This window comes from Coregonus clupeaformis, chromosome 26 (genome assembly GCF_020615455.1).
Source record: "Coregonus clupeaformis isolate EN_2021a chromosome 26, ASM2061545v1, whole genome shotgun sequence".
Classification (NCBI taxonomy): domain Eukaryota; kingdom Metazoa; phylum Chordata; class Actinopteri; order Salmoniformes; family Salmonidae; genus Coregonus; species Coregonus clupeaformis.
In genome coordinates this window covers 10,064,269-10,079,592 of record NC_059217.1, presented here as the reverse complement: position 1 = coordinate 10,079,592, position 15,324 = coordinate 10,064,269, and the positions used below count along the sequence as shown (strand labels likewise).

Genomic DNA, 15,324 nt, shown 5'->3' with positions numbered 1-15,324 from the left:
TACCTTAACACGACAGCTAAACTGTCAAATAATAGGAAAACGAGGCAATGTATGGCCTATGAATATCTGTACCTAGCAAACAGGACAAACCATAACCTAAGCCCAACAGATAAACAATAATTACTCTACCCTTCATTTCGGTGGCTAGTTAGCTGGTTGTCTGTATAACGTTAGCTACAGTAGCTAGTAAAGTGACAGTCAGCTGAGGTTGACACTTCAGCAGCAGCCCAAATTTACCGCCAAACACAACTTTTCTTGCCTGACAGACTAGGTAGCTAGCTATAGCAAATAGCTTGGGCCATTTCCATATGAATTAAATCGGTAGAAAGAAGACAAAACAACCAACTAGTTAGCTGACTATATACAGCTAAACACTGCAACTAGTTCCATGAGACAGAGAGCAATCGTTCGAGCTCCTGCTCCACCGCTGATTTGCTGGCCTGTAATGTACCAACCAAGTGATCATGACAGGATTTGCTAATCTGAGAGCTATTCCCCAAGTTTCACAGCATCAAACATCAACATCACCAAACATACAGTATATCTGCTGTTTATTTATTTCACTCACCTCGACATCATCGCTTTCAAAGTGCAAGGACGTGTCTGAATCCGTATCACCAACCAGCATTGATACACAGCCTCTTCCAAAGTGAAAAGTGGTGGCCGCTTTGGCGCCATCATTTTGAGTAATTAAGTGTTTTTTTTCTTTTAAAAGTCAAACCACAGCATACCCTGTTTCCGGTTTCTGGTTGATGACAACAGCCATGCAAATACAACAACAGGTTGTTAGCAAGTTAATTGTGCGATATTTACACTGATATTATTGTTAGAAAAACAAGGCCGTTCACGGCCACTTTAGTAACTTAAAGAAAGGCCGTTGACTGCACCCTCAGCACCCCTGCTTCCCGAGGCTATGCCTACTAGTTAGTATGTTTTACTAATAGTTATTGCTTTGAGTCTGAAATGAGGAATTGAATCTGAATGCTTTGAATATTAATCTTTGTCAAATCAATTAAAGAAAAGTCTAACAGAAAAAATTTCTCCTGTCTCCTTATTTCTCCTGGTTAGCCTGCAACGGTTGTTACATTGTAACTACAAAGTAATTAAAACTGTCACGTCACTTTACATTAAGTTGCTTGCATCTGGGTAAGTACATTGTAAATACATTTCTTCTGGTTAGCCTATTGTCTGCAAAGGTTGCTACATTGTAACTACATAGTAATTATAAAGGTTATACCCTACTGGGTTTCACTTTACATTAAGTTGCTCTCTCTCCTGGGTAGGTACAAGATAATTGCAAGTACATCCTATGTAAATACAATGTTCATATGTTACACTTGATTCGGTGTAGCCTTTGAGCCAGGTCATAACATAGAAATAAACTACTTGAAAATGACCGGTAGTTAATGACAGGGTGTGCCTTGTTATAGTTGTTGTTACCAGGTCCTAGCCTATTTCTCAACCCTGGTATTACCTGTGGATTTGATGGTAGTGGCACCCGATAGTTACATATACTGTAATAATGTCACATTTTGGTTTGAGTTATTAACATGGTAATTCACAAGTGACTTTAAAACTTGTAATTACAAAACATTAGTTACCTACTGGAACAAGAAAATGTGTAATAACATCCGTAATTGCACATGTGGAGTAACCTTCATCAAGTGGATGTGTAATTACACATTCCTTTTTCCAACGGTGTAATAACTGATAGCGCTAAACCCCTATTACCATGTCATTGCATAATAATACCTATGTAACTACTATGTTGTTACTACTGTTATTACTGTGTAGTTACATAGTAATAGGGGCAACAATGTAAAATGTTACGCTTTTCCCTTAGGGACAGTGATGTGGAGGGGTCTGGATTTGGATGACAGCACAGGACAGAAACCTCACCTATCCATTAATCTCAGATCAGATCAGTAGTCACAAATTAAAGAGAGACATGGTAGGCGGTAGGAACATCAAATGCAATGTGCCTGAGCCCATAGCAGCTCATTACCATACATTTCCAGCATCATCCACATAAACATGTATTCACACCATTGATCAGTCATAAGGCAGGACAAGCAGAGGGAGGATACTCTAAATTGGCCTACCACTGTCCTCTAGTGGTCAACATGAATGACAAAAAATGTGATTCCAGATGTGATTACTGTAATTACATTTACATTTTAGTCATTTAGCAGACGCTCTTATCCAGAGCGACTTACAGTTAGTGAATACATTTTTTTTTTTTTTTTTTTATACTGACCCCCGTGAGAATCAAACCCACAACCCTGGCGTTGCAAACGCCATGCTCTATCAACTGAGCTACATCCCTGCCGGCCATTCCCTCCCCTACCCTGGACGACGCTGGGCCAATTGTGCGCCCCCCATGAGTCTCCCGGTCGCGGCCGGCTGAGACAGAGCCTGGATGTATCTACTGTAATAATCTACTGTAATCTGAAAGTACATTTTCACAAATATAATTAATACGGATATATAAATATATGTATAATTTATGCATAATAACAATCCTGACGAAGATTGAGTCTCAGAAAAATCCTTGAATGGGCCGTGAACACTAGCTGCAGATTAACTTGTAGGAAAATCCTTTAGATGATCAAGAATGAAAACAGACACATTTTATTCGTTTTTTGTTTCTCAAGCCAATTTCTACTTCTCAATTTATTTGTGCATTGCACTTTATCACTTTATCATTATGTACATCCTGTGAGGGTAAACAGAACCCACAAAGAGAAACACAGAAACAATTTTAGTAGTAATACTTTTACAGCAGACAAGCAAACACATACAGTAGTTGTATCCAAATCGTATCACATCCTTATGCACGTACAACGGTTTCAACAACACACGTCCACTATATATATATAGAGGTTAGCGTTTTAACATTGCCTTAAGATTGCAGATAGACAGAGATTTCAGTCAGCGAGGGAGCGTATAGGGGTTATCACACACACACGCACAACCTCAGTGTACATACAGTACATAAAGTACATACATACTACACAACCACAGCTCCTGCCATTGGTATAGTCACCAGAGAAAGCATCAGAGCCTACAGCGGACAGTTCTGCCCTGGTCAGTGGTCAGTCAGTGCTCACGTTAGTCCACAACTCAGGTGAGGCCATTTCACGAAGGATGGAATCCAGGAAAGGGTTGACAATGTCAGTATGCAAGCAGAGACAAAATAAGGGAGTGGTTGTGTCAGATGAAATAGATGTGCAGTGTCTCTCTTGTTCTCGTTTCGCTAAATGGTCCACACAGATAGAGAGAACAACCCTAGCTGAGACATTGATATGCCGTTTTTAGTATGTTAAGACACAGTTGTTCATGTCAGGTATTGTATGTTTCCATGAAATCCTTTCAGAGTGCTGATACAGGGAGGGATGGATGGCTCCATGTTAGGGTCTGGATAGTAGTCTAACAAACTCCAGTATCATGAGCATGTATTATGAAATGATGTGCCACCATATGCAGTAAGATAAAGTCCAAGTCCTTCCATTAGTAGTCCCAGGCAGTGCATGCAGAAAAGATATGCTTCAAACAAACGGAAACAAAAAGCCCTCGTACTAAAGCAGATGCACATGAACATAAAATTGCTTGATGGGTTATTTGTCCTACATCAGATACCATATTTCGAAACACCCATCTGGAAACGACATCAACGACGTGCCCTTTGATTAAAACATCATTTCACTCATGATTCAATAGCAAATGCTTCAGAGGGAAACAGCAGAGGGATAGAACAAAACCCTGCTGTATTTTACTAAACATTCTCCAAAATAAAATACAAATTCTTCTTTGGGAGGGACCAAAATAAAAATAAGCATCACAGTATGACACAAACATCTGATAGTAAAGGTAAATAAATTAACATCATTCAAAGTAAATACACTACTAATGGTGTTGATAAGCCTGATAAAACATTAGCAGCAGTTTAGTTCTTAGATCATAACAGTAGTGTGATATGGGATCATTTTCTGATATCTTTTACATTCTGCTTCCTATGAGACTGTAGACACCAGACAGTGAATGGAAAGATGAGAATGAGTACCTTTAGAGTGACGATAGGCTGCAGATGAGTCACCAGACTAACCTAAAGACGTACCGCACCTTTCTAAGACTGAGGATAAGTAAACACAAGAACCAACCAGTTGTGCTCTTTTAAACACTGAGTCTCTTTTGTTGTTATTTGACAGTAAACAAACATTGTCATCTTCCTTGGCGAACATAGTTCATACAGTCATATCCTGGCTGTTCCATAGCACCTGGCTAACCACACTGTGACTACAGGTATGTCATTTCCATCTGTGTCCGGTGTATTAGGTGGACAGTATCACTATCTGGTGATGTCTCCATAGAGCTGGAGGACTCTGCGTTGCTTGGTTCAGGACTCGTTGCTTGGTTCAGGACTCGTTGCTTGGTTCAGGACTCTTTGCTTGGTTCAGGACTAGGACACATAGGACAGCATTGAACAGTTCATGTTGGACAGTGCTGCCACCAGATACATAGGCAGGTAGGCAGATCTTTTTCTGACACGGTTACACTGTTAGTCTGGCTATTGAAGTCTCTATGGAGTCCACAGGACAGTAAAGAGAGGAGAAGACGGGAGTCACAGATCTGGTGGGAGCTTGATTATTGTTCACGGAGGGGTCAGGGGTGGGTGGGCAGGAACTCTGTCTCGCTTTCGCTCTCTTTTTCTATCAGCTCAGTAGAGTGCTTTTTGTCCTTGGCTGTCAAATTCTGACCAGGCGTCATTCAGTTCCATAAAAATCATCTTGGCATATTGTTCATAGGGCTGTCCCGTGGCCTGGGAGAGGGGAGGAGAAAAACTTCAATCAGTAGGCAGGTTTCCATTGACCCAGGTTTATTCGGCAAAAAGCAACGTCGCAAAATAAATATTGAGACGTGTAATGGAAACGCGACTATAGCAGAAATGCTTGTATCCGTTTGATGGGTGGATTTTTCTTTTGTCAACCTTTCTTTATTGCGACAAATGATGACGGAAATGTTGACTGAGTATTTTTCGAATACATTATGATTGCCGAATAAATTGGAAGGTACGACGGGCGCGTGATGTCATCACGTAACTATAGTATAAAGCTCCACTCCACATTTAATTCTAAATGCCTACTGCTTACTAAATCAATATATATAATGCAATTAGGTACATGTTGGTGCTCTTTTGACAACTGTGTTTTCCGCTAATTGCATTATGGAACAAACATTCGCGACGTAGCCTACTGCCTTGTGCGCATTGCTGTGCTTATAATGTGAAGAAATATAGTTTATCAACATTTTAAGCTAAACGTTCTGATCTGTTGCATCAGACTCATTGCTTTTTCTCGACAAGCTGACCAATAGAATAGGTCAACTTTTCTACTATGGGGGATAGTAGTTACTCGTCTTGTTGGCTGAGAAAAAATTAATGTGGACAGTTATTCTAGCATCTTCAAAATGCGTATCGGAATTGGTAAGAAGGACCCACGTCTCCTCGAGTTGCATGTTCTGTTAAGATGAATTACCATAATCTAAATGTGATTTCTGTCATTCTGAGCACCGTGGGTGGACACCCTAATCAGGTTACGCACCCAATGCATATGGGTCTGGTACATTTCTCAAATGTCTGGTAAATTAAAATGCTGTCGGTCAAATGTCCAGAGCCACATTTTCCTAACGGAAGCCTGATGTGTGTGCGTGTGTGCGCGTGGGTGTGAACGTGCATGCATGTGTGCTTGCTTGCTTGTGTACATGTGTGTTACACTGTGTGTAATGTAAACCTCTTCCATCTCACCTTGTCTGGATGGACCACCAGCACTGCTTTGCGGTAAACCTTCTTGACCTGCTCTGGGGTCACCAGGTCAGCCATGCCTACAGGCTTCCAGCGGGTCTCCCCCTCCCAGAGTACTGTGTGCATGGTGGACAGCAGGGCCCGGATGTTACGCTCCTTCCCTCGATCCAGTCCAGAATCTGGGGGTAGAGAGGGGAGAGCCGGGTCAGATAAACATGAGACTCACCTATACAACAAAGATCTCACAAGCCTTCTTCAAAATCTTGAAATACCTAGCTTGTTTTTCTCTGGCTGTCAAAAGAGACCCCAATAATATTAGCCATTTAGCAGACATGTTTATCCAAAGAAACTTACAGTCATGTGTGCATACATTTTACATATGGGTGGTCCTGGGAATGGACCCCACTATCTTTGCATTGTAAGCGCCATGCTCTACCAACTGAGCTACAGAGGACCAACATTTGACTCCCTTCCCCCCTGTAGTTCTACTGTATCTTCACTAAACTCTCCAACTCTTGGTCCAAGGCTAGTGATTGGCCGCTGTAAAACTACCTTGAGTTTCTCGGGGTCCATCTCTTTAGCCATCTCCTCCTTCCTCATCTCTGCTATTGTCCTGGGACCTTCCTTCTTTTTGGCTCCAGCAAAGCCTTGGCCAGACAGCAGGTCATCAAAGTTAGCCGTTGCAACTTTGGGCTTGGTACCTGGGAGAGAGAATGTAACATCTTCTCTCATCCGCTTATAAAACAGTATATGTGCAGTCTTATCATGAATGACTACCAGCACAAAACACATGCATACAGGTCAGTTTCAGGTGGCACATTTGTACATTAATAAAGAGCAACAAGTTATTTTTGGGGAAAAACAACCCAACAGTCTATCCATCCCAGTATGATAACAACCAGCCTCCCACTGACTCACCCATGTTGGGCTGTGGTTTCCCGGGTGCATTGGGAGCAGCCCCTCCTCCCATGGCAGAGAAGCTGATGTTGTAGTTGGGTCTGTTGGAGGGGGAGGTGTGGGGCATGGAGTGGCTGGGGCTGGGTTTGGGCTGGGACGGTGGGCCACCCTGACCTTGGGGTTGGGGCTGCCACCCTGCCTGCCCTCCACCACCGGGCTGCCAGGAGGGGAAGCCTGTGTTAGCCTGCCAGCCCCCACCGTGCTGGGGTGAGGGAGGAGGCCGTGAGGGGGAGCCCATGGGGGGGAAGGCAGGGGTGGTGCCTGTAGGGGTGGTGGGCTTACTGGAGATGCCAGAGCCTCCTATAGAGAGGAATGTTTACAGAGAGTTCAACACAGAGAATTAAGTTATCTATCTATAACATACCTGTAATAACACAACTACGATAACATAACGTGACATACCATGACATATTTTAAAGCATCTGTTAGTACAGTATTGAAAGCCTTCACTGACCTCCCAGACTGCCCCCCAGGTTTCCGATATCAGCGAAGGGGTCCAGGGTCTTGGGTTTGGCCTGGTGTGTGGGTGTGCTGTGGACTGACCGGGTAGGACTGGTACTGGCTGACTTACTGCCCATACCGAAACCCCCTCCTAACACAGAATACACAACAACACAGTTAAAATACTGTACAATACAGTAGGCACTGCAGTTCTATGTATATACCAGTAGAGGGCGCTATTAAGTAGAGACCATTCTGACGTAAACACATGCTCGCTTGCTTATGGTGGCACAATACGCTGGATGACAGATAGCATGACATAGCTCTCTTTTTTTCATGGCAGCTGGTAGTTCCCATGTTCTCAGACCAGTGCCTCTGCAGATGTTGTCCATAAATGTTACACATCAGTAGAGCTTACCTGGAGCTGCAGATTTGTTCCAGTCCCATCCTCCCATGGCGTTGGGAGGCTGCTGAATGGTGACCACAGGGGTGGTGGGCGGGACTGGGGAGCTCCGGCCTATCAGAGCACAGAAACATCAGTGACAGACAGGCCTAACAGACAATGGGAGGAAGGAGATATGAGGTCATGCTACCATCACACACAGACATATAACCATACCACAAATAATGACCACATTATTACCATTACCGTTAGGCTACCCAACTAAGATTGGAACCATATCAATAGCAATAACTGTAACCATACAATAGCCATTCCAATCAGATCTCCCTCAAAACCTGCAGCTTAAATTCCCATTGATCATCACACATTATGTGCATGCATATACAGTACATTACCCAACACAACAGATTGGCTGAAGCAGCAGAGTATCAGTGTATAGAGAGCAGTTGTATAGTGGATAGTGGATAGAGTGAAATGTTAGTGGATAGATAGTGCCTCTACATATGCAGTGTAGTCATGCCATCACCCATGCCAGTGTTCTGCATAGTGGAGGATGGAGAGCGAGCTGCATGCAGGAGGGGGGCAGGCAGCCCCAGGTTACCATGGTTACCTGCTGGACCCCGGAAGGAACCCATCAGCTCCTGGGGCTTGGGCATCGGACCCGCCCCAAATGGGTCGAATGCTGGGTGGGCAGAGAGAAAAGCATAAACCATTACTTTACTATTCAATTCAATTCAATACATTTTATTAATCTCGGACTGGCAATTATTTCCGGCAGGCATAAAATACAGATAGATAAACATACTATGTACACATCTGTGGTAAAAGAAAGTAAACAACAGACAAATAAACCTGAATTCACTGCGTGGCCAAGCACGACTCCAACACCATCATTAAGTTTGCAGACGACACAACGGTGGTAGGCCTCATCACCGACAACGATGAGACAGCCTATAGGGAGGAGGTCAGAGACCTGGCAGTGTGGTGCCAGGACAACAACCTGTCCCTCAACGTGAGCAAGATAAAAGAGCTGATCGTGGACTACAGGAAAAGGAGGACAGAGCACGCCCCCATTCACATTGACGGGGCTGTAGTGCAGGGGGTCGAGAGCTTCAAGTTCTTTTGTCCACATCACTAACAAACTATCATGGTCCAAACAGGAGAGCATCCTGACTGGTTGCATCACTGCTTGGTATGGCAACTGTTTGGTATCCGACCACAAGGCCCTACAGAGGGTAGTGCGTACCACCCAGTACATCACTGGGGCCAAGCTTTCTGCCATCCAGGACCTCTATACCAGGCGGTGTCAGAGGAAGACCCTAAAAATTGTCAAAGACTACAGCCACCTTAGTCATAGACTGTTCTCTCTGCTACCACACGGCAAGCGGTACCGGAGCACCAAGTCTAGGTCCAAAAGGCTCCTTAATGGCTTCTACCTCCAAGCCATAAGACTGCTAAACAGTTCATCAAATGGCTACACGGACTATTTGCATTGACCCCCTTTTTTACGCTGCTGCTACACACTGTTTATTACCTATGCATAGTGACTTTACCCCAAATATTTTCTTAATTCTTTATTTATTTATTCTCCATTGTTGATTAAGGGCTAGTAAGTAAGTAAGTAAGTAAGCATTTCACGGTATTCGGCGCATGTGACAAATAAAATTTGATTTGAATTTAGTTGATCAGCAACTATGGATATGTTATAATATCCATTGACTACGTACCTGGAGAGGGGCAGGGGGAGGTGGAGGGAGGGGCTATTTTCTGGGGGGTAGACTGGGCTGAGGCGGGCCCACTCCCAGGCAGGGGCTGGGGAGAGGCTCCAAACAGATCCCCCAGGAGGTCCGTGGTAGTGTTGGTGGTGGGGGGCTGGGGCGAGGGGCAGGGGGGGTTCACAGCAGCCCCATCCAGGCCCAGGAGGTCCACCTCTTCTGGGGGAGGAGGAGCAGTGGCAGGGGCCTGAGGCTGCTCAGGTCTCTTGGGGCCCCTGGGGCCAGACTGGGCCCCTCCGGGTCTCTCTCCGCTAGCGTTGCTCTGCTGGCTAGACAGGGACAGCATCTCATCATCAGACGGCTCACTGTCCTCCCCCGTGAGGGGGCGACCATCTGAACCACTGTGGGACCGGCTCGGCTCTACAGGGGTCAGAGAGCGAGGAGGGGGAGGGGGAGAGGAGAGAGAGAGATAAGAGGTAGGTCACATCGGGAAAACGTGGTCTTCCTTTAGTAAATGGGTTTCCCTTCCCACAAAGTATTCTACAGGAGAACAGGAAATATAACTTTGCTATAGGTATCCATATTGCTAGCCACCACAGCAGAGTGACAAAGCTAATCTAACATCACCCAGGGGAAACTGCCTCTAACAAGGAGCTGATTTTCTTTAACTATAATAGCTAGTATCTCTGCAGTAGCTAGCATCTCTTTCCTCTCAGGAAAGGATTCTACATTGAACTCAAAAGGGTTCTACCTGGAACCAAAAAGGGTTCTTCAAAGGGTTCTCCTATGGGGACAGCTGAAGAACCCTTTTTAGGTTCTAGATAGCACCTTTAAGTGTTTTGGTCTGTGGTCTCCTCTACTCTAGACCTTACCCTCCAAGTCCAGTCCCTCCATCTCATCTTGGAGGAGAGAATGAAACCAACGTTAGGTTAAGAAAGAATGTCAACCGCAGCTCTGTTAGTGGTGGCCATATGAGTGTCTGTCTATGTTTAGCTATCTGTGTCCAGTGTGCATAGTTTCTATTTGCATGTAATCTAGAGTGCATCTGGGCATGTGTGTGTCTTGGAGCATACAGTATCTATAGGCCTCTGTGTGTGACCTCTGTGTCAGTGCATGTATCAATGCCTGTGTGCTCACGTGCGTGCCCATCTGTGTCCGTTTGTATGCGAGCATGTGTGTATGCGTGCGTGTCAGGGTTTCCGTTAGGAAAATGTGACCGGGAAGATTTAAATTACCGCCCATTTGAGAAGTTTACGGACCCATATGCATTGGGTGCATAACCCATTAGAACATCCACCCACAGTGCTCAGAATGACAGAAACCACATTTACATTATGGTAATGCATCTTAACAGAACATGCAACTCATGTAATGAAGCAGCCAATAAAACATCATTTTTAAACATTCGCCAAAATGCAATTTGCGGGAAAACACCATTCTAAACAGTGCACCTGGGAAAACACTGTTCTAAACAGCATACCTGATAGCGGTTCCATATGTGACAGAGATGAACATCTCTGTTAGAAACTTAGAAAAAGGGGGAATCTAAAGATGCAACAACTAGGATTGGTTACTAATATGACTAGGATTGTGCCTTTGGCTTCTGGACAATGAAAGAAAGTTGATATGAAAATCAATGGAACAGGAGAGAAATGGCATAGCGGTGGGTCCAATAGGGAAGTAAATGGATATACATATTCCAAAATTATATAATTACTGTCTATACAGAAATAAATAAAATCATTCAAAATACTTCACCAGAAATCATGACTTGGCCACAGACTAATCGAGGATCATTAGCTTCTTATAAAAAAAATTGCTATGGATTGTTTCAAATCACAAGCTCATAGGCCTATGTCTATTTGGGAAACCCGCAATTTGGGAAGCCCACAATTTGAGCAGCATGCTTGCCAATACACCTAGCTGATTATTGAGTTGCGGCTATCAGTGAAAAGCATCTAAAATATGTTAATGTGTTTTGAGTAGAATTTTAAATGTTGAAAGTAATGATGGACTGTCGTTTCTCTTTGCTTATTTGAGCTGTTCTTGCCATAATATGGACTTGGTCTTTTACCAAATAGGGCTATCTTCTGTATACCACCCCTACCTTGTCACAACACAACTGATTGGCTCAAACACATTAAGAAGGAAAGAAATTCCACAAATTAACTTTTAAGAAGGCACACCTGTTAATTTTATATTATTATTATTATTATTATTAATTGCATTCCAGGTGACTACCTCATGAAGCTGGTTGAGAGAATGCCAAGAGTGTGCAAAGCTGTCATCAAGGCAAAGGGTGGCTATTTGAAGAATCTCAGATATAAAATATATTTTCGATTTGTTTAACACTTTTTGGATACTACATGATTCCATAGGTGTTATTTCATAGTTTTGATGTCTTCACTATTATTCTACAATGTAGAAAATAATAAAAATAAAGAAAAACCCTTGAATGAGTAGGTGTGTCCAAACGTTTGACTGGTACTGTATAGAAGTATCTGGCCTGCTGCGCAAAATGTAGAAAGTGTTTTTTTTAACATCCATTACGAATGATAATATATTACAACTATAGTTACTCACAGTAAGCTATTTGAAAAATCCTTCAACAATCTCACACTCAACAATCACTAATCCTCGTGTGAAAAGAGTAATGAAAGGCTATGAGTTCCATGCACTAATTTTTCTTTATCCGCCAATGGATCACAGTGTATCAATGTGTCCATATGGCAGAGGCTGGTGCTCTCGCATTAGTTGCCTTTTAACTTTTAGATCATTTAATTCAGATTTATATGATTAACCACATGACAATGATTTTGAGAAACGAAAACATTCTTATTGAAATGAAACTGTTCCACAAAAATGTGCATATGAAAATCATAACTGACACGCAGATCGGTAGAAATGGTAGGATCATTTGCATGCTTCCCCAAACTTGAAACTCGCTGTAGCCTTTGCCTCCACCTTTCTATGGTCGGATTTGCCTATAGGCTACTTTGAAGCAAGATAAGACACGCCTATAATAAGTATGTTTTCAAAATGCATACTGCCTCCAACTCACATTGTAAAGTGGTGGGTGACATGCTGATAGCCTGTTGCCTGCATGAATGGTGAATAGGAGCGTGCTTCAATTACCAGTTGAGAAATAAAAATAGTAGCCATTTTTAATCGTGCACCAAAACTGTTTTTAACACACAAATGCATTTAGAATTGTTGCGCAATAAATGGGCTTATCAAAGCACGTTTTACTCCAGCAGTAACCAGCTGGGGAGCAGCAGGAGAAATGCCACAAAAAATAGGCTCTGTATGCTGTGCGTGTGTGTGATACTTGTGTTGGATAAATAAGATAGGCTACATGATGACTAACGAAAATACACGTAGGCCAATTTAATTCCATCAAAATATGCAAATTAACCTAGAAACCGATAAGCATGACGGTGAAATGTATTTACATCCACTGGTATTTCCATAAATGAATAAAACACCTTTTTTGCAATAGAATTTCTTCACCCGGTCATTTTGGTCGGCAATAGTTTTATTCATCATCTTTTTAATTTTTTTTATCGGCCAAAAGCCGGCAATTGCAGGCTAAGGAAAACCCTGGTGTGTGTATCCGTGTGAACATCTTTGCCTGTGTGTGTGTGTGTGTCCATCTGGACTCACACAGTGTATCTGTGACTGTTACTATGTGTGCGTGTCCATCTGTCCTGTGTGTCTGTGTGTTGTCCACCCCTCTGCCCTACCTGCGATGGCAAGGGCGTCCTGGTGCTCTTGGTGACATGAGAACAGTACGTTGGGGATCAGGTCTTTATTAGGGAACTGTTCCCAGGGAGGGGTCAGGTCCTTCTGCTTGTCTGTACTCTCCACCTCAATGTCCACCAACACATGGAACAGTTGGGGGTACTTCTCTGGAGAGTCACACGCATCCAGCTCCGGCCTAGACAGGGGTGTGTGTGGTGTGTGTCAGATAGAGAGTTAGTTAGTTCTTCATTCACTATTTCAAGTAAGAACCATGTCCATATCATGTGTGATGTCACGAGAGGCTACACAGCTTTCAGCGGGATTGCTCAAGTAGTGCAAGGGAGACCAGGTTCAATCAAAACAAGGATTTTATTAAAGGTCTTGGAAACTAACGAAAGTATAAACACAATTCTGTTCTCTTGTGGCTCTTTTAGTAACAGTTCAGGATGTCTCTTCCACATCCAAAATCATAACTCTCACTCGCTCAAATAACTTTTCCCCAGTCTTACTGTATTCCACGTTGCAGCTAGTGGCCAACCCAGCAAACGTCCTTCCAAATGTCCCACACGTATTTCCACCGGTGCATATATCCAAAGGTGAGTATTTCCCCAAAGGTAAGTATCTCCAAATCCTTATATTCCTCATGGAAGTGGACGTGCAGCACTCTTGTCCTCCAGAGAGCCCAGGTTGGAGACTGTGTCTCTTCCCTTCCCAAACCTTCAGCTCATCAGCTCCTCATTTGTTTCAGCTGCGTGGGAAGATTGGCCATAGAGGGGTGGGAGTTCCCGACCATACCAGCAGATGGAGCCATAGCTGTCTGGGTTTGCAGCCACCTCAGGGGATGTAACGTCCCCTCCAGGACACAGCCTCTCGTGACATCACACATCCCCCCTCGGACCGACGTCCTCGTCGGTAAAGGCAGCCGAAGAAGGCATCACGCCGGAGAGGGCGTCCGCATTGCCGTGGTGCTTGCCAGCCTGCTCTCTCTTCAACTCCTCCAACTCTAGGACCAGGGACTCAGCCTCCTGTTGTCTCTCCTTGAGTTTCTTACTGAACGCATCAGCCTTGGTTTTAGCAGAGTTTAGCTTCTGTTGAGCAGCTTTCAGTTCCTTCTCTCTCTCTGCCTCCGCATTCTTCATCTTGTTCTCCAACACCTTGTACTTCTCCTCTGCCTTCTTCTGGACCTCCTTACTACTGCGCGAGGTCTCCTCACACTCCTCGATGGTCCTGCGCAGCCTCTCCAGCTCCTCCTGTTGCTTAGGAAGGAGCTCTGTTGGAGTTTAGCCTGGAGGATATCTAACTCTTCTGTCTTCATGTCTAACTGTTGCTTTAACAAACGATACCTCTCAGCGGTCCCCTTCCAGACCAGACAGTTCTTTGTCCAGATTCTGTAGCTCCGTCTCTGTGTCGGTCTGGGCACCTGCCATCCCTATCAGAGCCCGGGCGGGGAGTGAGTAACTCGGAGGATTGCACCGGAGCCTTCCCAGGATGAGTCTTGCCTCTCCGTTCCGAGGTACTCGGGTTATCCTCTCCTGAGACTCTCTCCAGAGTGGGTAAAAGGCTGGGCAGTCTCGTCCAATTAGGACAGGGACGGGGGGGAAATCAACCACCCCCGCCGTCGTGTGTATGGTTCCCCGTGTGCTGGTCATTGTAAGTTCAGTAATGGGGTATTCTCTGGTGTCCCCATGGACACAGGGAAACTGGGAGGACTTTCCCGGGGTCAGACACGTTGGGCCCACCAAATCCTTACGCACCAGGGTGGCCCCGCTACCCAGAATCCAGTAAGGCCTCCACATCATGGTGATTCACAGTTACCGGGCAGGTGGGGGGTCGATCTGGGCCGCCATCTACGACTCCCAAGAGCGAGGCAAAACGGTGTGTGGGTGCTGAGCTGGAGGACTCCGCAGTGGGCATAGGTTCATCGGCTGGTTTCCCACACTGCCAGGAGATATGTCCCATCTCCCCACACCGGTAACACTGTCGAGTTTCCCCCTCCTGGTGTACTCTTCTTGGACCCGCCTGGTTTCTGGCTCCCCCTGAGCCGGGATAAGTCCTGACGTGGCTGGGTTCGAGACCTTGGGGTCCCTTTGACGGGTTCTTCCCATTTGTGGTGGGGCGCACTCCTGGGGTCTTTTCGGGAAGCATTCAGCATCTCCGCTGTGGCCTGGTACTTTTCCACAGCTTCCACGGTCAGATCACCCGTGGTCAAGGCCTGTTGACTGATGAACCGTTTTGCCTCATAAGGCAGGGCGCGTAGGTAACGATCC

The 15,324-nt window shown here is 44.7% G+C and overlaps 1 protein-coding gene across 1 annotated transcript in view; it reads right to left on the bottom strand.

Annotated features, from left to right (window-relative positions):
* Positions 1–2,746: 2,746 nt before the first annotated feature.
* LOC121540451 (putative tyrosine-protein phosphatase auxilin) overlaps positions 2,747–15,324 on the bottom strand; it is a 78,178-nt gene continuing 65,600 nt past the window's right edge. Inside the window, 10 exon segments of the mRNA XM_041849325.2 lie at positions 2,747–4,819; positions 5,804–5,964; positions 5,967–5,979; positions 6,353–6,501; positions 6,719–7,057; positions 7,212–7,349; positions 7,617–7,715; positions 8,128–8,283; positions 9,329–9,736; positions 13,060–13,253. Coding sequence (XP_041705259.2) covers positions 4,718–4,819; positions 5,804–5,964; positions 5,967–5,979; positions 6,353–6,501; positions 6,719–7,057; positions 7,212–7,349; positions 7,617–7,715; positions 8,128–8,283; positions 9,329–9,736; positions 13,060–13,253 — 1,759 coding nt within the window. The 3' untranslated portion in view covers positions 2,747–4,717.